Here is a 27,966-nt window from a genome sequence, read left to right as displayed (position 1 = left end):
GACTTAGGTGTAAAAACTTTCTGAGAGCTCTCTCTTCATGCACTAAGAGGGCGTTCTGAAATGGCGGAAATTCTGATGGTACAGTTTTGGAAAGTTGTCTAAACTATTTGTTGTAATCCGACTCATCTTTGTGAATTTTGAAGATGCAAGGCGACTGGTGGCACCGGGGGTGTCCCAATAAACCCAAGGAAAGCTACAGTTATCTTTTGAGCTCTTCTCGCGCCTGGGAAATACCAAAAACTGAGTCGGGAACTTCTCCAAAAATTGTCACTTTGACTGTGCAGCCTCTGTTGACGGAGCAGACGGTAAATCAACATTGCGCCAGTCGTAGTCGTAATTTAAGTATCTCGTCTATGGAAAGTGTTTTGGCTCAGCGACGAAGAAAACTTAGCTTTAAGAACAAAACACTTCTCAATAACACAAGTAAGTATCCTCTCGTTACAACTGTTGGTCTTTTGTTTTATAAAATATTATTTGTTTATTTAACACAATTCTTTTTTCTAAATTCTAGTCTACAAAATCTTTTAATAAAAAAAATAGTTTTATACTTGTGATACTTTGGTAAGCCCCATACACATATCTATGCTCTATTTTTGTTTCATAAAATAGTCTGATAGTGATATTGATAATGATACATTTGCCCCTCCTTCCTGAGTATTGTTCCTAGTAAGGAACCGATCATTCATCATAATATCAACTAATCAAGATCAAGATCAAAATGATACGATTTAAATTTAGAAAGTTGGGTTTGGTCATGATGGTCAGATGGTTGCCATCAAAGTAAAGATTTTGTACTACAAAACACACCACACCACAGATTAACAATAAGCATGAGCTAAAGATAGTGACGACAGAAAGTTTTCCTTAAAATATTGCTTTTTTTGCTGCAAGGTGCTGTACAACAAAGTTTTAGAAACAAGTAGACCTCTAGGGCTAGGCCTAAAACTATTTTAGCAAACATGTACATTACATTGAAGTCTAGTCAAAGGACTCTCCTGAAAACATTGCTTTGTGATTTAAACAATTTACTCAATTTTGTTCTCAAAAACTTGACGACCAATGAAGCTAAAATGTCTACAGTAAATTCCATACAATTTCATTCACAGTGAGTAGGAAATTGTGTCATCATATTCATAGCCAAAACACTTGATCTACAAAAGGTATCAAAACCCTTCTCTTGTAGTCAGTCATCTTGGAGGTTCACCGTCTAGAAATAGAACAAGAGGGAATCCAAGCCCAAATCCATTTTCAGGAAGTTTCACACTTAGTAATTCTCATCCCTAAAATATTTTCCTCAGGACCAGTTAGTATGTCTGGTTGCAGGGAGAATTTAGAAGTACAAGATCTTACCTGGACAAACGTCTTTGAAAAACACTTTTGCGGAAGGTAAGGCATCTTTTGTCCTCCCCCACCACCTACGTCCCCCCCCCCCCCCCCAGTCTACTTACTGTTGTGTAAAACCTCTGACAAAAATCAAACTCGTATTTTGTGTTCATTCATGCCTTTGGGAATGCAGTGGTATTCACAGTTGTTGTTGTTAACCATTTTGGGGATACTTTTACTATGAATTATACCATATACCCTCTCCATTCACATCCACCTGAATGAGTGACTTTATAATAACAAGCAATTTAATTGTTGTCATGCCAACTGTTGCTATTAAATTGTTTATTGACCTTAAACGTACATCAAATAGGCTGTGACTTGTCATTGAAATAACATTGTCTGCATGACACACTGTGGAACAAGACTACATACAAAATATGATAAATTGTTGAAAGACATTGCTGCAAATAATTGTACCTGAGACTGGATGTTACTGCAAAGGTTGTTTTCCATAAAATATGTTTACATTTTTTAAATTCCATTTAGGAGCCTATTATTTATATGACCAGGCCTTGAACTTCTCTCTTGAACATGCCCAGCAGAATTTCCCTCTGGTATGGGGAACTTCTATGAAAAAACTATAAATTGTTATTGAAATTGTACTATGCAAAAAAGGGGCACCACAGCAAAGGCACAGGACACTGAGGCAATTGCTGTTGGTGCCGTGGGTTAATTCAAGGCCAGTTTGATTCAGACAGCAATGCTACTGTTTGAAGGTACAGTAGTGACACCATATCAAAGGTCAATCGGGTAAATCATATTTCACGTTGTCATGAGAATGATAAATTGAAACAGTTTTCACAACTGTAAGCCAGCTGTCTTCACATTAACCTGCAGCTGCATTATGATCATAGTGTGATTCCTTGGTTGTTAATATCCGTCAGGAATGTTTCAGGTGTCAAAAGCCAGATCCCATGCTTCATGGAATCCAAGTTTTTGAGTTCTTGTCTCTGCTTAGACTGGTTGTGATAAGATTTTGTCTTAATTTAAAAGCTGTTGTGGTTTATTATATCTTCTCTGTGGTACAACATTGAGTTTTTATAGGGAAGGTGAAGGTAATTATTACTTGAAAATATGCTGTTGCAAAACTATATTTGTTTGTAGATCAGTTTTCCAGAAGTCAGCCTACCTTTGTAAGTTGCCGGGTAGTTTTCTTTTAATGATTATCTGTTTCTCTGGATACAACCAAAGTAGATAATGTTTGTTCACTTTGCAGCGTCTAGTATAATTTGGTAATCTTGCTTTAAACCACTCGAAATATGAATGTCAAGTATTTAGCTCATACTATCACTATAGCATGTGTGAATCTAACAGACACTAACAAATTATGAATGGGCCTTTAATTTGAGAGTTTAAAACAAAATTATATTTCCTTTCTTTACGCCCGGTCAGTCCAGTCACCATGGAGCTACGTTCACCGCTGATTGGCTGTAAGAATCTTCATTGATTACAGGCTCTGTTAGTCTCATTATAGGAGCACAACTCTTGTCAAATCAGTGAACCTTTTCATCCTAAATACCTACGAGGGGGTAATGAATAGCTCCCAATCCACTAGTGCCTTGAATACCTGCAATGGCCTTATAAATAACTTAAGGGGGCTGAATCCCCATGGTGTAGTGGGTGGATTTCACCAGGATTATTGTGTGCTGGGGATTGGAAATAATGCTCTCTATGGAGTGCGCTTTATACTGATGATAATACCTCTGTGTTCAAAGTATTGAAGGGTGTGTGAAACTTTCACTGCTGGTGTTGCCGGTGATGATTAGGAAACTTGTTCAAGCCTGCCACCTCCGGCTGACTGGCACAACAGCAGTCAGCCACCCTAAGGCAGTCATGTAAATTTATACGATGATTGGTCATGCAACTAAAACGATAATTGTAGGAAAACGCTTGAAGGTACGTGTGCTAGTTTTACTATTTCTACCTCCATGGCTTATAAAATAAAAGCACTCAAACCATGCACAAGGTGGAGTTTGGTGTTATTTTAAGCAAGTGTGTTTCAAAACATTCACAAACATTCTGGGAAGTATTAAAAAGTCCACTGGGAAGTATAAAAAAGTCCACATTTCTGTGGTCTGAGGCATTGTACTTGCTTTGTGCGCTGTTGAAAAATAACAAAAATACTTGTTAAAAGCTGTGTTTGCTCGAACTTTTCTCTTGTTTTTTTGCATAGTCTGAGTTATTAGAGAGCTTTATATTTAAAAAAAACCACAGGCTTATGAAAGGCCCGTTCTGGAAATGATGTAATGTTATTAAAAACTTTTTTTTTTTCATCATTTGTTTTTTCCAGAAACTATAATAGTCTACCGAGTAACACTTAACAGTTGTTTATAAAACTTTCCCTTTCTTGGAATGTCGTCTCCTGATCATTGTATCCTTCATATGGAGTGTTCTCTTTTTGTTGACCAGAAGATTTTCCTGATTTGCAGCATTGTCTTCAAGCAAAAAGGAAGAGCTAGGAATCTTAATCTCATGGCTGAAAGACTTTAGGCAAACCCTACAGTGTTGACATAATGAGACTACTGTACATGATGAACCTCACAGATCTTCTCTAGTACTGTCATTGGATCAACATGCTACATATCCTGTCTGAATCTGAATCTGAATTTTATAGTTGGCAAAACATCCTAATGGAAACATCACACCAAACTTTTTTGTTGTAGAGAAGACGTAGAAATTTCAAGCTTTAGACATGGGAGAAAAACCCATGCAGTCAGGTAGGGACTGAAAAAAACCACATCCACATGATGAACGCATCGCTCCGGGAACTGAACCAGGTCCACGTGAAAGGCAGGGACAGAAACCACTCAGCCAACCTGACTTCTAAGTGAATCTTTGATATTCCACATGACTGATCAGAAATTAGTTGGATGCTTTGGGCCCCGTTTGCAAACATCATCCGTGGACTTTTCAACTTGAACTGTTTTCTTCAAGTTAGATGATTTTATGTACACATTTGAAATTCCAAGCAAGAATTGATTGGAATGGCTTTTATTAGCCAAATATTTCTGGGTCATGATCAGCAGTTATCAAACATGCGAATTTAAAATGCTCATGTTAACACAACAACGCTTTGAAGAGAATGAACAAACTACTTCTTTATGTTTATGAATATAAGTCTAGCCAAATCGACTAACCTTGGGAACTGTTTCCAGCTGATACTACCACAACATTCTTCTGTTATAATCTAAAGTAAATCTCCTAAAGGCTAATTGACATTTTGTTTTACAAATGACTAACATCTCCAGTTTATGACCATGATAAGAAACTACAAATATTATCTCATCGGACTCTATGGATTAGAGCTATCTCAATAAAAATTGTGGCACGTCGACTATTCCACAATGAAACCCATCAGAGAGACGACAGGATTATTCTTCAAGGGATTCTCAGTAAAAATAGGAGAAAATGACATCTCAATTGAGAGGAATCTCACTTCTCGGGAGCCACGGCAAGATGTGAGAAGTGGAACGATACGACCGAGGCTTCGCTACACTCAGCTGAAACAGAACCATGATATTTCCACTCCTATGGGCTACCCAAGAACTGATAATGTTGAATGGTCAAACAGAGAGTAAGTTGTAAACTTTTGATATTATCGTTATTGTAATTTAATAGGTCGAGTTACTTATGTCACTCCTTTCAGTAACCACTTCTTTAAAAAAATGTACTTTTTTTGTGTCAATCGCAGTAGGAGCAGTTTCATCTTGATTTGCTCCTTTTTTCAAATGATTTTCCAAATGGAATAACTTCTGCTAGTTTCTCCCCTTTTCTTTCCTTTTTTCTGCTATACAAAACTGAAAAACACAACAGATGTGTATTATTAATTTGAGCAGTTCATTTTCATACATTATTACACAGAAATATATGCTCTTGCGTGAACGAATTTCTCCTCCGTTGGCAATTAGTGAATATAATGTAGTAAATGTAATGCATAATTCAATTTACTGTGGAATTGTCAGTGTATGACTTGAATGAATAACACGCAAGTTCATTTGCATACTACCCTGAAATCATGAATTTCTTTAAAGATATTTCAGGGAAGTATGCAAATGAAGTTCTTGCCTGAGTCAGTAGTAGATTCTCCGCATTCATTAATTTATAATATTTAATTTTGAACAGTAAAATTAGCTTGAGGCTGAGATCAATTTAAAAGTCTAGCTGTATCCTTCCATCCATCGTGTGATTTTTTCCTTTCTTAGTTCCACCTGCGCTGCTAAAGCAAAACCGCACAGTCATACGTTTCCCTTCCTGAAAATGTCAAGAATACATCCCCGGTAGCCGTCATAGGAAGATGGTTATAATTTTATCATATGAATAGGTCTGAGTGGGAGCTTTGTCTGCTAGGATAGATTTTCAGAATTTTATGTGGAAAAAATAACATATTGATGCAGACAGTTGTCTGATGATGGAGATGAATCTCGTATGCTGCGTCATTGTTCTTTAATGACAATAGGCCCCCCATTATGCCGACTATGATATATTTAGCTCTGCTGTCTTCCGAGTATGACATTTTCTGTGTTTTCTGATCACAGTTTAGTAACTGGATGCAGGAGCGCAGCTTGAGTTGTCATTATGATCAAGCTTGAATTGTCATTATGATCACAGTGGTTTGATGTGTAGAGTTTCCTTCAATCTTGTTATTCAGCTTATACTGATTGACATTGTCAGATAGTCTTCTTGTTCACTTGAACAAACTAAGAATAAATTTGTCGCAATGAGGCGTAACAGTACTGAACGTTTCATCTGCACTTCTTTGGACACGTCTCCATCTAACTTCTACAAGACGTCTTCAAGTAAATCCAAGCACTTCTTGAGGTATTCTCGTTATACAAGACCTCAGAGTAAACCTCTCCGGCCTCGTACTACGACTGGACATGTTGTTAGCCCGCCTCACTTGGATGTAGCTGATACAGAAGATAAACTTCAGGTCAAAGGTTATCCTTGCCAGATCAATGAGAAGATGCTCTTATTCAGAAGAAGGTTGGATATATCAAGCTTCTTTTGTGCATACTTAATGCATGAGCCAGTTTGTTGTATGATTTATTTTTTTAAGTCTAATTGTGTTTTATTCAAGGCATTTTGTTTTAAGAGCTTTGAACCCAACACAGTGTTTCTCGAAGGCTAAAAAAGCCTTTGAGCTGCTAGTTTAGACATATGCCAGGCCATTACCTTTTTTTTGCATCTTTCAAAGTAGTTCACTTTTTGACTTTTGTTTTCACTATTTACACAAGATGACAATTGTAGTATGCCTATAAATTATTACGCGGGAGGCGGCCCATAAAACACACATTAATTTGTTCATGGCCTGATCTGCAGCTTGTATACTTGAAAAGATGTTGCTACATTATGTTTTACATGTGCCAGAGGTCGAATGCCTAAACTGATAGGATTGTCCAAGCCTTTTTAGACCTAGTATTCTGAAGTGTTTTCTCCATTGATTTCCTGAAGTGCCCCGATAGTTTATCAAGATTCCATCAATGAAATATTGATTCAGATCCTACAGAGGGCAGAGGAGCAGCCAGAACTTATCCCCCCTTTTTGCCCGAATGGAGCGTTCCCGTTTGAATTTCTCAATTAATATTTAATGAGATTAGACGCGAACCTGAGAAATAGATGTTTGATGGTTTTTATTTTGTAGTGACTTTCAGCACAAGGTTTGTTCTTGTCTGGTTTGATGTTGGAATGGTATATTTTTTTGTGTAAATGCAAATAGATGATGTGAATTGGAAGCTAACAACTTGTGAGAAGTAGTCAACATGCTACGTTAGAATCGGTAGTGGGTGAGAGACACTTGTTTATGAAACACGACAACATAAAAAGACAACATCATGGAGTAACTTTATCTCATTGTGAACGTTAATCTCAGTGAAATAAAATGAGCAGGGGAATCTTCAAAGGCAAAACAAAAGTATGGCGAACAGTCGTAGCTCAACATGGTAATTGTACCAGCTGACTTGCATACCAGCTGACTTGCATAAAAGTTGCGTTTACATGCAAGAGAGTCATCTAAAATAATGCCAAGAGATTCTGAAGGTGATCTTAAAGTAGAAGGAATCAGCGCAAACACTGGGAAAAGGAATATTTCTCCACTGGCTCTGCCTAAAATCAGCTCAAAGTGGGTGTCTTTCGGAGCCATGATGCTCAAACGCAAAAAGAAACGGTTAGTAGAAATTTATGCTAATTAGTAAATAGTATAAAAAAGTTAGTTTTTTTTTTTTTAGTTTGGAGAAGGTTTTTGACTTGGCTTTTGTGCCTTTTATTTATTTGTTTACATTTGAAATTCAAATGCAACCTGGCCTGGCCTTGACTTTAGAAATGTGTTAATATAGCAAATAAGGCAAACAATAATTAATTGTCCATATTTTGAGAGCTTTTCCTGCATGTATACTTTGAGTATGTCCAATCCTTTACACTTGAGAGACTTTCTTTTCTGCATGGTCTGAAGACCTTTGACTTTTTTCAGGTTTTATTATCAAATCCCTAGCACACTAATTGATAGGCCACCAGAGTATAGAATCAATAACTCTTTCATCTGCTGTTAATACCAGTTGAAGGATCATCTTGTATTGTTTGTCTATTGATTGTTATTGTAGTTGAAAACTAAAGAATCTCTCACTTAGAATGCAGAGCACAATGTGTTATTGTTGTTCATCTTGATCTGTCTGGTGTTGGTCTTTTGTTGTAATGATTCCGTAGTTACAAAAATCTCAGAACAGACTTTCTTTGGACACTGTGCTCATCAAAGTTGCATTTTAAGACGTGAAACTGATGGTTGTTCACAACTGAGGAATCTAATCTGGACGATGGATTACTTACGATGGATCATGGAAGATAGGCAATCCAAGCTGGAAGTTATTAAGTCTGCTCACTTGGATGTGACCACCGACTTGTAGGATAATGCTACAAAAAATATAAAAAAATGGTTGGAAGTAGTATGTTAGCAAAGATCAAACAACCGATAACTGGTTTGAAAACCAAAACTACAAAGACATTCAGGACGCTTGGTTCCTGCTCGGAATACTATACATGTAAAAGGTAAGGTATTTAAAACTTTAATCAAATCCCTCTTATCCTTTGACTTTATTTTGGTACATTTCTAATCAACTTTTCATTTCAAATGTTGAGTTGAAGCAATCAATGTTTTTCGGGCAAACAAATTTGTATGTTCAATTTGATTCTCATCTGATCCCATTCCCGGGTTGGTAGTAAATTTACTGATAAATTTGTAAATTGACTAAAGATGTTTTTAAATATAATGGACTTCTGTTTAGGCTTTCACCATTGCTCAGTCCTGAAAGTTTTGTTTTTATGGGCATGCAGCCCCTTCTTTTCCAGAGCTGTAAAGAGCACTTCCTGTAAGAACAATAACAAAATTCACTTCTGGAACTTTACACCAGTGGCAAGTCTAAGACTCACTACTGACATACAGTTTGCTCCTTTGCTCTGAGATGGTTTGAGGCCTATGAAAATGGATAAACTTCAGACTATTACAAGGTTGTGTTCTAATCTGTTGCATTATGGTCAATACTGTCTATCACTTAACACAAGGCTAATCACCCATATGGCCTAACAACTTTCACTAATTAGCTTGTAACTAAACCTCACTTGGTTAATTGACTGCCACTCAACACAAATTAACTCTTTAAAACTTCAAGCAGATGGGGACAAGTGAGTACAACGCCTAAGAGCATATTCTTTGCTCTATGCTAAAAGAGTCGCCCTTTATTTTGATGTAGGGAGTTGTTGTTTGCAATAGCAATTGAACATCAGGCAGAAGTTTTGCAGTTTTCTATTTAACAGCCTCAGTCTAAAAACAAAGGTGATGATTTCATGAGCATCCAGAAATGGATGTAGAGAGTGATGTATTTGTTTCTAGTAGACGTCCAATTACCCACCTAATGGTTTTGAAGTTTGCCTTGAAACAGTTCTTATGTGATCTTCCCCCACTTTCTCTTTTAGGAGTCTTTAATTCTTATGTAGAGCAGAAATTAATGATTGATGAGTTTGATTTTAGTAGCCATCCAATTATAGTCTACACAATTGTATTCAATATTATTATTTCATTGTTTTGAAGTTTGCCTTGTAAACAAGGTTTAAGCCAGGATTATATAAAAGGGTGTACAAATTCGCTTGAAATTTAAAAACTGAGTGTCCAAATTGTTCACTTATACAATACATGCAAATAAGCTTCATCTTTCCCCCACTTTCTCTGTATTTCTTGTCTTATTATATAGAACATCATAAATGGATGAGTGTTTGTTTTCAGCAGCCATCCATTTACAAGTTACACTCAGTGGCTTTGAATTTTGCCTTAGAAAGTTGTAAAACAAGACTCTTCTTTCACCACTTGCTCTTGTACTCTTCCTTACTTTTCAAATACAGCATTAGCGATACTTTTAGCTCTATATAAATTCGTTCTTATCATTATTGTGTACAAGATAATTACTTGTATGTCGACTTGAAAGGTTCATTTTACATGGACCTCTAGCATCTCTCCCCTTCTTAAAGATTTAAATCTACCCAATTACAAATCCATCCTTTGAGCAAAAAAAATAAGGTAGTTCTTTCTTTCCACCATGTTCCCTTCCTCCTTTTCAACCTGATACAATGACCAAGTAAGAGGACCATGTTAAACCTTTGATAACCAAAAAGGAATTCCATTACAACATGTTATCTTTTGCATTAGTGTTAAACCCTGAGCATGTGCCCTCTGGCTATGAAAACCACAATCAGTTGATATGGATTATTTCAGCCCAGAATAAAATCCCATGTTTGCAGAGGAATTTACCTACACCCACTGGGAACAAACGCAGCTTTTTGTCCTTGGCTTGCTTTCCTAATGCTTCTACAAATACACACATTGTATCTATGCAAGAGTAACAACTGTTTACAACCTTTCAGCAAATAGAATTCTATTAATGGCAGGTGATAGTATGAAAGCATACACCATCATTAGAAAAACCTATGTGGACTGCTTGATGAAGGATAGTGGATACCTGTCCACTTTTCAATTATGAGATGGTGTTGTGTTGAAGAGGTTCAATTTTGTTCACGCATTTGTAGAGTACAAAGTTACACTCAACGAGTACTGAATCAATATTGTGAAGTAGGCAGTGCCATCAATGCGCTCATCACACAAACAGAATGTGAAAGGAGTTCCAGATTGAGCTTTTGAGATGAATTTTAGTTGTGTTGTGGAGGTTAGGTTTGTACTTTCTATCTTGGTCTATCCCGTCGTAAATGACGATGTACGACGAGCTCAGCGTCTGTCACAATCATTGATGTAGTCTTAAGATGCAGACTGAGCAGCGAGAGTGAATTGCAGCACGCCAGGAGCAGCGTTGAGCATCAGGCCAAAGTTTGTTCTACGTGCTTCTTAAATGATGGAGCGGATACATGCATCTCTTTATGCCAGTGTTGTGATACAATTGAGGAGGGATCCTTTTTATGCTCGGGTGCCATTGCGGTAGGTGTCTAAATATGTTTAGTCAATGCCTAGTACAATAATTCTTGAACAGCAGGCCTTATAAAAGAAAAGACCTATAACACTCAGACCATTTTAAGAATGTTTGTTTATATGACCTATTACTAGGGCCCCCTACCCCCCCCCCCCCCTCCCAACTCAATATTATTTCGTCTGGAAACACCTTTGTCTGCTCTGACGCAGAGTTGAAGTATCAACCGACGGTCTTGATTTGCCTGTTTATAAGATACTCTTAATTTCAGTAACATGATTCTTTGTATTTGTAAACCAAGTTTGTTTGTCATAAAACACCTCTTCATTGTGACTTGAGCGTCAGTTGGTATAAAATGCCAAACCCGAATTTGTAGACGGATCGCATTTTGCAGCATGTATATCACCGGCTTAAGTCGTTGGTACCATCTGCGGAAGTTGTCGGTCAAAAAACCATTGCCACCCATTTCATGGTAAGTAGTTTGTAGTTTGGGAATGAATATTTCTTTCAAAAGTTATTTTGAAAATAAGGATATTGCAGGCCTGTGTGCTTAGCTTCATTATTGAAAAGTGGGCACCGTCCAAGGCATTGTCTCCTTGGTAATAAGGGCACCCTCTGAGGAAATTGTAAATGGGATAGCGGCATTCAAGGGCACCGGGCAGGGGGCATGGAGGCAAATGCTTTTGTAAAGTGCAGACCTGATGACCCTGCATGGAAACTAAGAATTAATAAACAACAGCAATATAAAAGTTTGTTTGCATATTTGTTGTTGCGCTGGAAGATTTAAAATTATAGTCTATTTTAATTTATTTCAAATAATTAAGGCAGTAATCAAAATCAGTTGATCTGTAGAGTCTGAAAGACGAGTTCAAACTGTCAAGATTGGATGGTGCAAAATAATTTTTATTAGGCACCTGAAAGCAAACAAATTTGTGCAACGACGGTGCCTTTTCTTTCATTAATTCTCTTGCAACTTCGATGACCAATTGAGTCCAAATTTTCACAGGTTTGTTATTTAATGCATAATGTTAGGAGACAGTTACCAGAGGTGTGCAGTTTCTTTAATTCATTTTAGAGGAAAAAATGAAATCTGTAAATTATTTTTGGTGGGGAACAGTGGTGATTTGTGAGGGCAATTTTTTAAGGCCTTTAATTTATCTGAGACAGAAAATCATGGGCCCTATATGTTGAGAGGCATTTCCTGAAAAGAACCTTAGCCTACTCATCATGTTTGTGGCAAACACAAGGTGTATGCAAATGTTTGATTAATTAAGAGCATGATTGAAATGTAGTCTTTATAAATTTTTAAAATGAATTAAATGTGTAAATATTAAATCTTACTGAAGTTCATTCAAAAATGAAAGAATAACAGATTTTTAAGTATTGCCATCCCCATGGCCAGAGAGAGGCAGCCTTAATTGGCAGAAAAATATTTTATTAATAATTGGAAAATCATATGAGTCTCAACTCTCATTTCCTCTTAATATGTCACCTTTAGCTCCACAACACTTCTCTAGACACCTGCACATAGCACCTGTTAGTGCGAAAAACAGACCATGGACCATTCTCTATGCACATTACAGTGCCCCTCCTAAAATGCCAGCACCCCTCCACAAATAATACTCGCCTCCACACTGAACCGAAGCGCTCACTGGCTGGCTAGGCTGTGTGTGTGTTTTATTGATGTAGACAACTCTGAACCATGCTCCCATACATATTACACAGTAGTGTTTAGGCCTATAGCATGTCTCACCCAAGCTTGTCCTGAGTGCAGAGTGTATTGTGTAGGCCTGTGCTTGATAACAAGGGTTCTGTGTTAGGCATACGTGGGGACATACAGCAGTGTTTTGGCTCTCACCATTTTGATGTCTGGCCATTATGCTGTATCACAGGGGTGTTTACACTGCTTTGTTGTAACGCTGAATTGTTTCATGCTAGTCTAGTGTGTACCTTGGTTCAGGACTAGCACCATACTAAGGCCTGGTATGTGTTTTAACCTGTAACAACAACTGTGGAGTCATCATCCAATGTGAGAAACAACTGTGGAGTCATCATCCAATGTGAGAAACAACTGTGGAGTCATCATCCAATGTGAGAAACTGTGCTGTAGTCAAATCAGTGCTCGTTGAGTTGTGTGTACAGAAAAGTCAACACACGCAGATAAAAAATGTTTTCGAGTCGACTTTGCAGTACGAGTGCTGGAAAGAAGACTCGAGCAGACAACTTCAGTGAAGAGGACAAGATGTTGCTGCTCTCTCTGATTGCGGATTACGTCGGGATCTTGGAGAGCCGGAAGACTGATCATAAGAGCAACTCTGATAAATATAAAGCCTGGGCAACTATCTCTAAGAGGTTTCATCGTATGGCTTCCCATCCACGTAACTTCACTCAGATGAAGGTATATGATGCAATTTTTTAACATTGACTAGTATCAATGGCCCCTTATTATCATGCATATTAGGCATTTTTTTAAACTAGGATTACGGATCTCAGATTAAAAAATAAATCAAATAATATTTAGTTGCAAAAGCAAATAGTCATTAAATCAATAGTTATATATTTTACTCAAGTTGTTATAAAATCAATAGATATAATATTCAAACCCCGCTTATTATATAACCAAATATGGAACTGTGCAAAAAAATGAGAACAAATAGAGAGAAAATTTAAACGGCATGTGACTGGTTCATGGCATATTTCTCATTATCAGTCAATAAATTTCCGTATACATAAAAACAGCTGTAAACAAAAATTCTGTTAACGAAAATTATTTAAAAAAAAAGTAGTTTTCAGACTTTTTAGTCAGCTTAAAAAGGGGCGCTGTCCATTAGTGGTGATGGTTTTTTTCTTTGTCAAAGTACAAATGAGTGAATAAAACAAATTGTTTGTGATATTAAATCAAACTTGTTTTCTTTTTATTTCAGGATTTGTATCGTCGTCTGAAATTAAAAGCTAAGAAGGAAGTTGGTATTTGGTTAAAGGCTTGTGTGGACTCGGGTGCAGATATTCCAGCTCCAGGCTCTAATGTCATCCGTCCCGATGATACAAGTTTCCTTGTGTATGAGATGATCAAACCTTTCAAAGAGGAACTCAATCCAGACGATAAGGAGCATGAACGTCTACTAGCGGAGGCTAGAAAAAACAGGTGCGCTGTTATTTCGTTTGCCCTCAGTGGGGCAAAAGAAGAAAAACCAAATCTTAATTGCATCTTGGATAAAGAATACTATTTGGTCTAACCCTTACATCGATGTATGTAAGCACTGTTTACAAAAGCACTTTCCTGAGTTCTGTGAAAAATAATCACAGGCATATTACTCTGATGGGATTCGAACCCACGACCTTTGCCAATCTAGAGCAGTGTCTTACCAACAAGACCACAGAGATTGCCCGGTAGTTAGAGGCAGTTCAAATTCTATATTTCGAAGCACTTTATATAAAAAAAAAAACTTTTTTTTTTGCAACATTAAGCTTTTAATTTTTTTAAATTTTGTTATTTCAGGGAAACGAACGAATTCACAGTTAGCATCAATCTTGAGAACGAAGAGATTGATGTAGACGAGCAGAACGATGAAGAAAGCGGAACTGAAATAGTACACTTAATTGATGCTGATATCGAGCCCATACCGGTCAAAGAAGAACTAGAATTTGATTATGTTCTTCCTGATGTAATTGAATCAACGCCTGAAGAGTCAGGGGAGACAATAGCGACCCCGGTTGCAGTGACCCCACTCAGATCAAGATCTGAACATGTCTTACCAAAGAGAGCTGTCGTTGCCAATAACCACCCCGTGTCCGTCAGCACTAGTATCTTCAACCGGAGTGATGGTCAACGCCAGCAGAAGAACTCCTCAAGCCGACCGTGGCATTCAGCCAAGAGGATGCGTACATTTCCTGCTATGGAAAGGCACGATATGCCACAACGGAGAAGATTCTCAAGTGCGTTTGCAAGTCATCGGGACTCTTGGGGGGACTTTGGCAACAGCGGGAGTTTCGTCCGTGAGCCTTCAGCGGAACGGCACAGCGATGTAGATGTTGACGTTCTTGAAGGAATGTCTCCATATGAGTCGTCCATGTTTCAGATAGCGCAGACAGAGCACAAGGCTAAGATGTTGGTATTGCAGACAAAGAGGAGGGCAGAGACTGCTAAGGAGGAGGCTTATAAGATGATGTGGCAGAATGCTCAACTCCAGAGAGATCTACTTCAGTTACAATATGAGAGCATCATATAATATTTGTATATTTATTTGTTTATTTCATAAAAACATTACAAAGGAATGTACAGTGTTTAAAAGCAGGTAAAGGTTAAACAGTTTAAACAAACAATAGGTAAGGAGCAAGATATAGGAGCAGGGCTCCAACTTGACAATGGGCCACTGGCCCGAGGCCAGTAATTTTTAGCCTTGGCCAGTAAACTTATGACCTGACAAGTCCAGGGTCTTTTCATTTTAAGTTACACCTCACTACATTTTAAAATTTAATTGGATAAATACAATTATCTTTCGAGACGGCCATGGACGCAAGTTTATGCCGAATGATGATGAATGATCTTTCAATTACGTTGAGTATTGAATACCCATAGGAAAGTTAAGAAAAAAATGTTATTGCTCAAATTTTTTACAGCTCAAATATGAAACTGTGTGTTCTTCATGTTTAAAAGGAACACGTTGCCTTGGATCGGACGAGTTGGTCTATGAAAAGCATTTGAAACCGTTTGTTATGAAATGCATATGGTTAGAAAGATGTTTTAAAAGTAGAATATAATGATCCACACAAGTATCACTCAAAATTGCACGGTTTTAATTTTACGTCGCGTACTAACACAATCGGCTATTTATGGGAGTCAAATTTTTGACTCCCATAAATGGTGTTTGTCGACGAGGTAAAACAAAAACCACGCAATTTCGAGGCATATTTGTGTAGATCATTGTGTTCTACTTTTTTTAGAAGTTACAACATCTTTCTAACCATATCGATTTTATAACAAACGGTTACAGAACGCTTTTTTAGTTGAGCTACCATCCCTGCAGTCTTGTGGGGTTTCCCCCAAACTTGAGCCCTGGGTAGCATCTTGTAATCCTTAGCATCTAGTGTGTTAATCAATCTCTGTTTAAAACTTTAACCTTTAACCTTTCCTTTAAATGGATTGCACTCTTTTTAAAAAAAATAAACGGCAAAAAAACGAAGCTTGTTTATTTTTAACCTGTTCTGTAAAATGTTTATATGCATTGCTTAATGTTTGTTTAAAAAAATAAAACATGCTTCATAAAAGCATGTCATACTTGCAGCGAAAATTATATTTCATTTGTTGTTGAAATTAAAACTTTTCAATTTTGTGTGTCACAATTTTCATAAAGGAATGGGCCCTCTGTTGGCCTGGTTCTTGGCCTTTGTGCCCTTTTCAAAGTTTCTTATAGACTCTGAGATTTTTTAAAAGAAGTGCCCTATGTAAAATAAGGTGAAATTCCAGGGCTGCTATTTAATGTCATTTATTTTTGAAATTCCAGGGCTGCTATTTAATGTCATTTATTTTTTGATCAGACCAGACACTTTGCTTAGTTTAATATTTGCTGACTGTTCCAAGATAATAAAATCAATTAAAGAAGTAACATTTTCAAAGATTTGTGAGAACAAGTTTTGTTTTAATTGTACATTTATTGTCTAAAACATTCATGAGTAGTATGTCAGCCAAACCGCTTGATCCTATCTATTAGGGTCATACACAGATGGGAGCTCTTTTTCTAGGTCAGCTCATCAGACTACAGATCATACATATTCATAAGCTTTATGCAAATCTACAATCTAGCATGTCATAATATTCATGAGTTTGTTTGTGTATCACTCACCATAGCAGCCACACCACTTGATCATTTCAAAAGGGTCATACAGGTTGCTTAGTGAACCATGAAGGGGTAGACCATGAGTGAGCCATGTGGACTGTCCTTCCCCCACCCATTGACATGTGTGCTGTCAGTGTTTGAAGATTCAATGCATGTTTGAATGGAAGGACAGCAGATTATAGGAGCTCCATATGAATAATGCAAAATCTTTTCTGCACACATGTACCCTACCCATGAAAAAAAGTAGCTGGTGTTTGTAGTGAAGTATATAATCTCCAAGGTGTTAATCACTGGATACAGGAGATCTTTTGTGACTGAGAGAGGTGCATATTTAAGATGTAAGACTTAATGACAGAGTACAGCCTTGTGGACTGTAAGGGTTTACAGTTATGTGTCTGGCTAGTGCACTTATGGAATATTGTATACTGGTGCTGTTGGATATGTATACTTTTCAGTATGTGTTGCTACAGTCAGATGCATTTTGATGGAACTCTGTTGATAAACATGGAATGTTGTAAAGAGTACAAATGTATGATGTGTGTTTCATGGTTTGACTGATGTGTAGACTGAACTTTTTGAGGCTGTATTACATTTTGGTTTTGGTTCTGTGTGGAGGTTTTGTTCAGTTTCCTTTCTCTATGTGCTCCATGTGCTGATATTTTGTAGTTGTATGCATTGCTCATCACCGCTTCAGTCAAGCAAAAGTGTTAACTCGTTAGCAAGTTAAGTTTCTACCTTGAAAAGCTTTGAGTGACTAAAGAAAAGAATGAGGCTTAATTCCCAACATCTTAAGAGCTCTAGTTTTAGAAGAATTTGAGGTGTCGGAACTTCAGCAAACTACTCTTTCTTCATTTGCACGAAAATCATCAGTGGAGGTGTGAATGCCCAGCTAGCTGCACTGTAGATAAGAACATAATTATGTAGGAATGACTGCAAGCTCTATCAGGTTTTTCATAGGCAAACTTTTGACATCAGTGAGAAAATAGACTTGCAATTGTTAGCAACAAGGAATGCATTACTGATCAATGGTGTTGTGCACCTCTCCACTGATGTTTGAGGCCACGCATTATTCTTATGCATGAGTTTACATAAGGATCGGCAGTGTAATTGCAAAGTGCACAAGATCTTTTGAAGTGTGTCGTCAAATTAAGTGCCCATGAGGTGCTGCTATTGACACAGAACTGGAGAAGCAAATTACTGTTCGTGATTTACACTAGCATCGGTATTTAACAATGCAGTGTGTGCGCAGTGCGGAATTCCTACATTAATTGAATCAAAACAGCAGTGTGGTGATCATGAGTGAAACACACAAACTGAATACTCCTCGAATGTGTCTTCCATTTTGGCATTTCAACTAAGTGTCAAATATTTGCTGTGAACTTGCAGTCTGTGGTGGTTACTCGGCACGCCATCCAAGCTTAAGTGTGCAGTGGAGTGTCAGAGACTGCAGCCGTCTGAGTTATAGACCATTGAGACTAATTCATGTATCTAAATCAAAGAGGGCATAGTGCATTCATAAACCACTCACACATGTGTAGTGTAGTTGAGGAGGCTGTTAATGTTGCCTTGATGGACCTGGGAGCACGACAGCAACATAAAACTTGGTGGTTGAATGCATGGAGGATCGCCCATGAAATGGTTAGAGAGTTTTTATTTTTGGACTTGGATTGAGGCTGCACTGTAAGAATCCATAAATAATTTGTTATTTTTGTGGACGTGTTGTTTGTTACTTAGCCATCATACAATACCTCACGACGCATTGTACAACCGCGACAGTTTATTGATTTCTGCAGCTAGTTTTCTTGTTGAGTCAGAGTGTGACACTCGAAATGTCTGCATTCACCATCAACGTTTGGTCAGACACTTGCATCAATGGATCTTGAAATCTTCACAAGTCTTGTTGCAGTGACATTCAACTAAAGGAGGAACTAAATGCAGACAATTTAGGCATCAAGTGTTTCTGAAAAAGGAACTTTACTAAAGCCTTTCTGAACTATAAAAAGTGTTGAGATGAAGATCTTTGTGAACTCCTCCTTTACTTTATCAGCATGACCCTTAAATTACCTGTAATTAAACAATTGTGGTGTTTGGAAGCTATCGAGGCGCAGTATAAGAATTCTCTACATCGGGACAGACAGAGGTCAAAGTGCAGGTATGTCTTATTGAAGAATGAGATCGTCAATCATCTTAATAAATATCTTTGTCATTTCTTACAAGTGCAGTAATATTGTTGTTACCTGTTCCTTGCTCTATGATGTTGTTACCATGAAGACTTTTTTCAAAATTTACTGAAACCAGTAAAATAGGCCTGGCATTTCATCTTTGAGAGGCAAGGCTATTTTCATTTATGGGGCACTTCCTTCGGAGAAGTTTTAACTCTAAGGGACACTTTTGATGGGGGACTAGGGCCAAGATCGTGTCAACAGAGGCCATAATCAGGACGTCCGTGTAATGCCAAGCCTGGTAAAAAGACAAAAAAATTCTACACGTGTTTCTACGTTTTTGTTTAACCGTGATTTTAAGAGGAGCGTGATAGTAAAATTGTTGTCTTTAAAAGTGATAGGACGCTAAGAACAGTTAAGTCCTAGCATAGGGATTGTCCTAGTGTTTCAAAAACGATCGGGAAACCAGTCGTAAACAACTTGGAGTGGAATATTTAAGCAGTTCTGTGAAATTAGGCTCAGATAAGTAAAACATTCAGGTTTTTGTAAAATCAAAAGGTTAAAAATGGGGAATGGATTGCAAAAGAAACATTGAACACTATTCAAGCTAGAATCCTTTCATGATGTTTTTTGGAATGGGTCGTGACAGCTCTTGTCTATCTACTCATCTGCTGGTACAAATCAATTGGTTGTTGTACGTTGTCATAGTGATTGTGAACAATACCATACCACATGAAGGCCCTACTTCTGTTTTCATTGATCCGAATCCAGGCTTCATTGAAAAATCATCATTCATGTTGTCATTTGTCCGATGTTTATTCATTGCAAGAAAAAAAACAATATTTACTTGGCAAACAAACCGGCGTGATAGCCTCACCGTCAGTGTCAATACAGGGGCATTGTGGGCTAGCGTTGAATTTACCGTTCCGTTAAGGATGATGGGTAGCCATCTTGATTGTTGTAAGCGCAAAGGCTCTACAGTGTAGGTATATATGTCAATAGTCTTTTATGATAATTTTCTTGCCATGATAAGTTTGTGAACGTATGTAGTTTTATCTTTACACGATATACTTTGTTTTGTCACATGTGTAGTCTGTTTGTACAATTCTTGTTACATGACGTGTACTAGAGTACCGTAAGTAACCCATCGTCAAACCCTGTCCCCAACCCTATATATCAGGGTTTCCCCCAGGATTTTTTAGAAGTGGGAGGTGGGGAGGGGGTTGGGGGCAGTCTGGACCTAAATGTTGGAAGTTTGGTTACAGTGCGTTGAATTGAAACAAGCTTAAGGTCTTTAGAATGTTTTCTACTTTGTGTTTATCTTGGTTTAAAAAGCCCCACTATGCTATTCTGGATCATTCTAAATGGTATTTTGTTTGTGAAAATATAATTATTTAATAAATAAAATACTGTTGTTTTTTTGCGTATCCGCCAAAATGTGCGTATATCGGCATGCAGTTGATACGTATCGGCCCAACATGCCAGCTTGTGCATGGGGCAAGAGCCCTTCTATTTATATCCCATCCCAAAAACCTGTCATCTTTTAAGCCGGTGATGGGACCATCCATCCAAAAGACCATTGCACTTTGTGATGAGTCAGACGATCCAGAAAGCACCGTTCGTAATTTATCAACAACTTAATTTAGATCAGTCTAATATGAATATGATTTATGAGAACCAGGCATATGTTTCAGGTGAAAAAATTACATGAGAGAACAAGCTGAGTTATGACCAGGTGTTCATCAACGAATAAATGATCTACATTGTAGCGTGCTGCCTATCATGACACTTGAAACTGTTAATCCGTCAAGTACAACATTTCGGTTTCAATAATATTATGTAGAAAATGGTTTTTGTCAGAGCCATTTCCAGCCAAACTTAACTAGACCAGTTTTTTAATTGGTGAAATGTTCCTACTTTATGAACTAATTTGTTGAATGCTTTGAGGGTTAATACTAATTGATTTGTCAATTAATAATTAACTCTGGCTGGCACTTACACATCTAGCGCAGAAATTTTGCGCTTGCACACCAAGCGGAGAATAAAGATTGTAAGTGCTGAATTCAGTGGTAAGCAGAGCCTACTCCTAGAACGAGGAGGTTTGTTCCACCATCATCTCCACGAAGAGACAATAGGGGTACGAATGTCTTAGTTCTAGGAGTCAAGCAGAGCCATGAAATTGGGCCCAAACTTTTCCCAGTGCATTTTATGCGAAGTAAACATCTGTACTTTTTTCAATTGAATTGACAGTTCCTCCAACTCGCCCTACAATACTGGCCAGGACCTGAATGCCAGCGGTAGTTTCAGCTCATCCCAGCAGGAGAGTATCACCAACAACAACAGACCTGTACCCTCAACAGAAAACAGTTACCGTCTACTGGAGAGGAAACTAGAACGAGAACGAGAGAAGAGGACACACGGGGAAGCGCCACCTCAGCCGAGTAGATTAGATTCCAAAGGTAAATTAGAACCAGAAACTAAAACATTTTTATGTTTAAATAAACTTCTCTATGGGAGACTTTTGTGATGCTGGCGGCAGCAGACATAATGGTTCTTTTTCAAGCCTGATAGCTCACAGAGGTAATGAAGACGATTGCCTTCATGCCCCTTAGGGCCTTGTCACATGAGGTAACTTTTACAAGCAACTTGGAGGCAACCAACTGCAGTGCACGCTACAGGACCACTTTGGTAGCGTATGAGTAATTTTTTCGAACAATGTCTTACGATTCCCAAGAAAATTATGTGAACATTCAAATGAGAATGGATTCTCTTCTTGAAGATTGCCTGAAACTGATTGCCTGTAAACTACCTCGTGTGACATGGCCCTTAGTCATTGGCTTTGTGCCCTTGAAATGCTCTGGTAGGTTTTTCCTATTGGGGTGCCCTTGTCCTTTCAAAAACAAAGCATACAGTGCTGTGTTTTTTGTGGCTCTGAGCACTACTGGCGAGAACTGAGAAAAGGGAGCGCCCCAAAGTCTCCCCTTGTCCAGGTCTCTGTTGACCGGTATATTTTGCCCCTGGTCTTGGCCTTGACGCCCCTTCAAAAGTTTCCCATAGACTTTCAGTTTTTTCAAATGCAAGTACCCTTTGCAAAATGGAGTGGCCTTGCCCTTCCACGCTTTACACCACACATTATTGTCACATATGCATGAGTGTTATGCCTTCTCAAAATCTATTTGTTTTATTTTGACAACGTGTTTGTTTTTGCTGCCTCCTTTGACCCCAGAGAAGGCGCTTTTTTACCCCAATGAGGGGACTTTTTGAGGGTGTGACGTCACTTGCAAGAGGTCTATTGATTAAACACAATGCTTTGTTTCTCAATGTTTCACAATAACTTTGTTCCAAACAGGTCTGACCCTTCGCAGACTGGGGCTTCATGTCCCACCTGCCACCTACATGCACTCAGCACACTTAAATCCAATTCAAACTTTGCAATTATCAACAGGTATGAATCGTCTCTTTGCAAAAAAAACTCACCAAGAAAGGTTTGCCGTTGGACGTGGTTTTATTACATGTTGCTGTGATCTTGCACTACTCACATAATCAGATTTTCCATTCATTAATTTATCTTCAGAAGGTTGTGTTTTTTTCTGTTTAAAGGTGTAAGTCCTGTGTATTGGGTAAATGAACTTGTAAAGAGAAGGCATTCACCCAGGTGTACCTGGTTTGATCGGCAGTATATTGCGCCCCATCACCTACATGTAGTAAACCATTACATGGTGCTACGTAAAGGAATAGGTCTCATATGTCAAAACGTAGCGGAAAATTACTGGACATATAATTAATTAGCGTCATGAGCATCACTGAGAGACAAATATAAGAGCTAAAGAATCCACTATTATTATGTACATGTATGTACATCACAATATCTTTAAATTCAGTTTGCAACCTACTGTTTGGATTATTATAAATTAAAAACAAATTCTTGCTACAAACGCAGCTCAAGAAAATGAAGTCATAAATTCCCCCAACTGTTCGTGTACATTTTTACTTTTTTAAAAAGCACCTTAACAGTTTTCACTAAAAAGTGAAGTGTGTATTGCATCAGATCAATTATTAATCTAGTAAAAATTGTTGGTATATACGTAAACTAATTATTAAATGGTTTTTGTCTTTTTGCAGGGTAATCTTTTACCTTTTTTGTTGTTGTTGTGTTATTGGCAAAGGGCTAAAAAAAAATTGACTCTGGCCAGTGATCCAGTCGTCCACTCGTCAAGTGGGTAGTCTGAGTGTGATTACAAACATTCGAACCAATAACAACTTTGTGTGTTTTTATGAATATATATGTTCATTTGTATAGAGTGGTTGCTAACGTATTACCATCAATAATGACGGTTTGAATTTACTGATTACTATCCTACCTTTTTTCCTCAGTCTTGCCAGAAGAAACAAGTCCATCAGCGATGGACATCCGTCGTAACGGCTTCCGCCTTACCGGCAAAAGCACCAATGCAACTCGTACTGCCGCTGCCGATCAGAGCACCACTAGCAGCGGATCTTACCGGACCGCATCCAACAAGGATGTCCTCTCTAGTATGGGTACACTGACGGTAGCAGCCACACCGTCCTCTGCAGCTCTTAGGGGTCAAAGTGTTGGGTTCAGAGGTCGTGACCGTAGTACAAGGTCACCAACGCAGAGGAGTAAAACCAGGGGTAGTACGGTGTTACCTTTAACCGGAAATGACAAGAATAAGAGTAAGTTTTTCTGTTGAAGTAAAAGTAATTTCCCATTCTTGAGTGAATCGTAGGAGTTGCGACATGGAGGGACCTAGGGTGGATTTCACAAAGAGTAAAGACTAGTCTTATCTCGAGTTAGGACAAGTTACTTAACTAGCCTTAAGTTTTAACTAACTCCTAGGACTAGTCCAAAGTTGAGAGTATCTTTGTAAAATCGACCCTAGGTTTCTTCGGTCAGGTTGTCCAAACGGCTAGCTGTGCAGTCTGGTCTGGCACCCTGTGTGTTCTCATGCGCTTTTTGGACCTAATATTGCTTCTAATTGTAAGTTGTTGTAACTCTCTCAATCCACAGGTCGGTTCACTCATATACCTCCATCATTCATATCTGTCTTGTTCCCAGTGTCTATTAACACCTATCAATACCGATCTCAATAAGGGATCAGACTTTTCCCCCTCCTACCCGTGTAGTTACTTTACCATTTCCTTTTATCAATAATTCTATTTTTTAATGGTTTTACTTTCTTCTTTCCTTTCTCCATAATTTTGCCAATTTTTCTTGTGACATGCGATCCCTTTATAATACTGTTTGACAAACTATTCCACAGTGTGATTTGCAAATGTAACAAGTTTGTGGAACACTTGATTTGTAATGAATACCCCTGTGTTTTGATTATTTTTTATATTGCTGTCTTTTAACCTTGCTGTATTTATCTTGGTGTATTTTTCTTATTGTACCCTCTGCATTATGTTATCGGCCTCACAATAATTATTAATTTTGTTGTTGTCTTTTGATACTAATTTGGCCCACGTTTTATTGTATTTTTCTTGTGCCATTTTGCCTTACAACATAGCATGTTTGGCAACCCTCTGCATTATGTTATCGGCCTCACAATAATAAAAATATTAACTTCTTGTTGTCTATTGATAATAAATTCGTTCTCCTTTAGCCCACATTTTATATTATAATTTGTCTTGTGCCATTTTGCCTTACAACATAACAATGTTTGGCAACCTGTATTGTCTTGGTGTATTTTGTATATTGCACTGTAAATACTGTGCTCTATGTCTATACTTAACAAATATCAAACCATTCAGGGTATACTATAAATTGTGTCTCAATTTAATACTCATTTCTAATATTATATTCTTCTTTCTTCCATCTTTCTTGTGTATGAACTTGTGCCATTTTCCTTTTGTAACATGACACTATCTACAATGTGTTTATCTTTGTGAATTTATTATATTGGTCTGTAAACATTGTTTCATCAATTTCGCATACTACTATTCAAAAACTCGTTTTATTGTTTCATGATTGCTTTTTGAATTTCTGAAATAATGCTTTACATGTACTTGTCACATTTCTAGTTGACATCTGTAGGATGGACCTTTGAAAATTATTTTTAAAATAATAATTGTGCAAAGCACTTTGTGGTATTTTGGTAATCAATGAGGTCAGATAGTTTCCCGATAAACAAAATTAAATGTTACTTTCTTAAGATCAAAGAAATCCTGCTCTTTGATCTTTGTCTCAAGTGCTGAGGATACTGTTTCCAAAAGCTCTTTGAGATCATAAATCCAGGAGGCTGTTATCTAAAGAAGAATTGCCATCCTTTCAATACACTGTAGGCCTACTTCCTAAAATTTTGATCCGAGTTTCAGACCTTTTTGTCAGCAATGAATTTTTACTTATGAATATAGTTGTAACTGTTCATGAATACATTGTAATGTCTTAAATCCAGGAGGCTGTTATCTTAAAAAGAATTACCATCCTTTCAATACACTGTAGGCCTACTTCCTAAAATGTTGATCCGAGTTTCAGACCTTTTTGTCAGCAATGAATTTTTACTTATGAATATAGTTGTAACTGTTCATGAATACATTGTAATGTCTTAAATCCAGGAGGCTGTTATCTTAAGAAGAATTGCCATCCTTTCAATACACTGTAGGCCTACTTCCTAAAATTTTGATCCGAGTTTCAGACCTTTTTGTCAGCAATGAATTTTTACTTATGAATATAGTTGTAACTGTTCATGAATACATTGTAATGTCTTAAATCCAGGAGGCTGTTATCTTAAGAAGAATTGCCATCCTTTCAATACACTGTAGGCCTACTTCCTAAAATGTTGATTCAAGTTTCAGACCTTTTTGTCAGCAATGACTTTTTACTTACGAATATAGTTGTAACTGTTCATGAATACATTGTAATGTCTTAAATCCAGGAGGCTGTTATCTAGAGAAGAATTTATTTTACTTCCTAAAATTATGATCAGAGATTCAAATCCTTTTTTTCCCCAGTAATGACCTTTACCTTAGCATACTTTACCTATGAATATAGTTGTAAGTTTTTCAAAATATTACATTATAAAATTCAATTTTGTGTTTTCTGTTTACTTTCTAGATGGCAGATATCCCTATATTGACCCAGTCCATAGTGCTTCCCCGTCCTTTCAACAAAGATTGACTGAACTTGCTGCATTAGAAAGTGATACTATCCGATACGAAAGAACTAAACGGATCAAGAAAAGATCTAAACAAGAAAACCAATGACAGAGGATCTGTACTCTGCTCAACTGAAATCGTTTCCCTCTGTGATGAAATAAGATGTTTTGCTTAGCGCCTCCAGTCAAGATATATCTATGGAAGTCCGCCTCGGAATTGGCGGCTACAGCTAGATTTCCACGTCGTCATGCAATGAAATACAGGACGTCCTTAGCAACACCCTTAGTAACAGCTGTAGCCGTAGATGTAGATGCCAATTCGGATACAGCCGAAGAAAGATTGAAGTAAAGAGAACGACCGATGATGGTCAAACTGAAATAGGGATGAACTGAATTCTTTTATCTGAGAGTCAAAATGAGATCCGGTTTTCTTACAATATCAAGAAATTTCTTAGACGAACTTCCATGAAACACTGATGCTTATCTTTGTTGATTACAAAGAATGGTCATCTATTTATATGAGCTGCATAGCTTTCTGAGTGTTTAAGGAAAGCATCAAGAACTACACATTTCTCACAGCATCACAAATGTAAACATTTCAATCATCTGCTTGTTGATGTTTCTCATTTTCATGTTCAATTTTTTGTGCCAAATTTTCCAACATGGACAAATGGAGGATTGTTGCATGCCCCGTCACATCTCACATGATTTCAAATGAGAAATAGAGAGCTTTGAGCAAGAATATTTCACGCACTGTTTTAATGTTATTGGGAACACCACTTGCATTCTTATGCACTAACAAAAAGAGATGATGTGCACTGCCCATTTTTGGTTAGTGTTGATGTTTGTCGCCATCTAGTGTTTATTTTTGAACAGTGTAGCCAATACTCATTTGCTTCCGAGTGTGACTGACTATTGTATTGGTTGCTTAAAGCACTGGTCCTTGCTCTATGGTTAAAGTGTACAATGTTGAGTGGAGAGAGGAAGTTACCAGGCTGTGTTGAATGGCTATTCATGTAAAGTTTTGTTAATAATACTACACTCATAGAGTGTTTTCTTGAAGGTGCTTTTTTTGTCTGCTTTATTTGCTTGTGATGTGCTTGAAATCATAACAACATTCAGAGTTTCTTACTAGAAACATTGTCAAAACATTTGCGGATAGTTCCTCAATATTTTGCATCCTAATGGAAACATCGCACCAAATTTTTGTTGATGGGATAATGAAGAAATTTCTGTTTGAAATGTTGGAGGGAAGACCCCTATTGACCCAATGCACCTGACGGCACCATCAGAATAATCTTGGATGCGCCATTTTGGTGGTCAATGTCAACATGTCTTATTCAGTGATGTGCGCATTTTAGGCGACGCCGCGTTTACACGTAAACCTATTGACCACCAAAATGGTGAGCGTGGCACAGTCGCCGCGAGGGTTGAAAAAGGCTCTAATCTGGGCTCGTTCAAGGATCCACAGAGGTGCAAATGCATGGACATAAAGCACTGAGCCAAACAGCCCATCATGTCAGTGCATTAAAGTGTGCACTGCCTAGCCTGTAGAGCGCCCTCTTGTGATGAAATATTTACAGGTGCCCTTAAAGACTTTGACAACGATAGATATAAATGTACATTGTACATGTAGTTCCCCGTGACACTCTATTGCCATAATGATAGTAGACGACTTGACGGCTGTTGAATGACAAGTTCCTGCAGGCATTGTACATGAATCATTCTAACCGGTGAGGATGTCATGCAGTCACATGGCGATGTTACATTTGACAAAACCTGTCAAACTCATTTTGTCAGTGATGGGCTCATCAATCAGTACTTGGGATATGAGGGTCTCTCTTGTCTGATCTATGTAGGAGGGGTAGAAGGGAGTTTCTACCAATCCACTCTTGCAATCAAGGGACCTATTATTGGCGCTGTCAAGGCAATACTCAAATGATGACAATGTGCTGGCGATTGACGACTGACTGGCCCAAGTTTAGTCTTGGTCCAAGACGACACTATT

General features: G+C 37.8%; 2 protein-coding genes across 5 annotated transcripts; both read left to right on the top strand.

The window, feature by feature from the left end:
• The first annotated feature begins 70 nt into the window (after positions 1-70).
• On the top strand, positions 71-27,010 carry LOC117304684. Of its 4 annotated transcripts, XM_033789259.1 has the most exons (5): positions 71-423; positions 1,299-1,386; positions 21,094-21,302; positions 23,218-23,538; positions 25,919-27,010. In XM_033789259.1, exons 1-5 carry the CDS (start codon positions 144-146, stop codon positions 26,065-26,067), a joined length of 1,047 nt encoding a protein of 348 aa, XP_033645150.1. In that variant the 5' UTR covers positions 71-143; the 3' UTR covers positions 26,068-27,010. The 4 variants fall into 4 exon arrangements, with proteins under 4 accessions (XP_033645150.1, XP_033645151.1, XP_033645153.1 ...); XM_033789260.1 differs by lacking the exons at positions 71-423; positions 1,299-1,386 and adding an exon at positions 3,827-4,960; XM_033789262.1 differs by lacking the exons at positions 71-423; positions 1,299-1,386 and adding an exon at positions 17,309-18,319.
• On the top strand, positions 12,491-15,563 carry LOC117304683. Its single transcript, XM_033789256.1, has 3 exons — positions 12,491-13,242; positions 13,769-13,989; positions 14,344-15,563. Exons 1-3 carry the CDS (start codon positions 13,012-13,014, stop codon positions 15,071-15,073), a joined length of 1,182 nt encoding a protein of 393 aa, XP_033645147.1. The 5' UTR covers positions 12,491-13,011; the 3' UTR covers positions 15,074-15,563.
• Positions 27,011-27,966: the final 956 nt, after the last annotated feature.

This window comes from Asterias rubens, chromosome 21, assembly GCF_902459465.1.
Source record: "Asterias rubens chromosome 21, eAstRub1.3, whole genome shotgun sequence".
Classification (NCBI taxonomy): domain Eukaryota; kingdom Metazoa; phylum Echinodermata; class Asteroidea; order Forcipulatida; family Asteriidae; genus Asterias; species Asterias rubens.
The sequence above is the reverse complement of the archived record's forward strand: the minus strand, read 5'-3'. Positions and strand labels throughout refer to the sequence as shown.

Coding starts and splice junctions, on each gene's coding strand:
- LOC117304684 (XM_033789259.1), top strand. CDS start 144: ATGCAAGGCGACTGGTGGCACCGGGGGTGTCCCAATAAACCCAAGGAA. Junction 424..1,298: donor AACACTTCTCAATAACACAA/GTAAGTATCCTC, acceptor TATTTTCCTCAG/GACCAGTTAGTATGTCTGGT. Junction 1,387..21,093: donor GAAAAACACTTTTGCGGAAG/GTAAGGCATCTT, acceptor TTGAATTGACAG/TTCCTCCAACTCGCCCTACA.
- LOC117304683 (XM_033789256.1), top strand. CDS start 13,012: ATGTTTTCGAGTCGACTTTGCAGTACGAGTGCTGGAAAGAAGACTCGA. Junction 13,243..13,768: donor GTAACTTCACTCAGATGAAG/GTATATGATGCA, acceptor TTTTTATTTCAG/GATTTGTATCGTCGTCTGAA. Junction 13,990..14,343: donor GCGGAGGCTAGAAAAAACAG/GTGCGCTGTTAT, acceptor TTGTTATTTCAG/GGAAACGAACGAATTCACAG.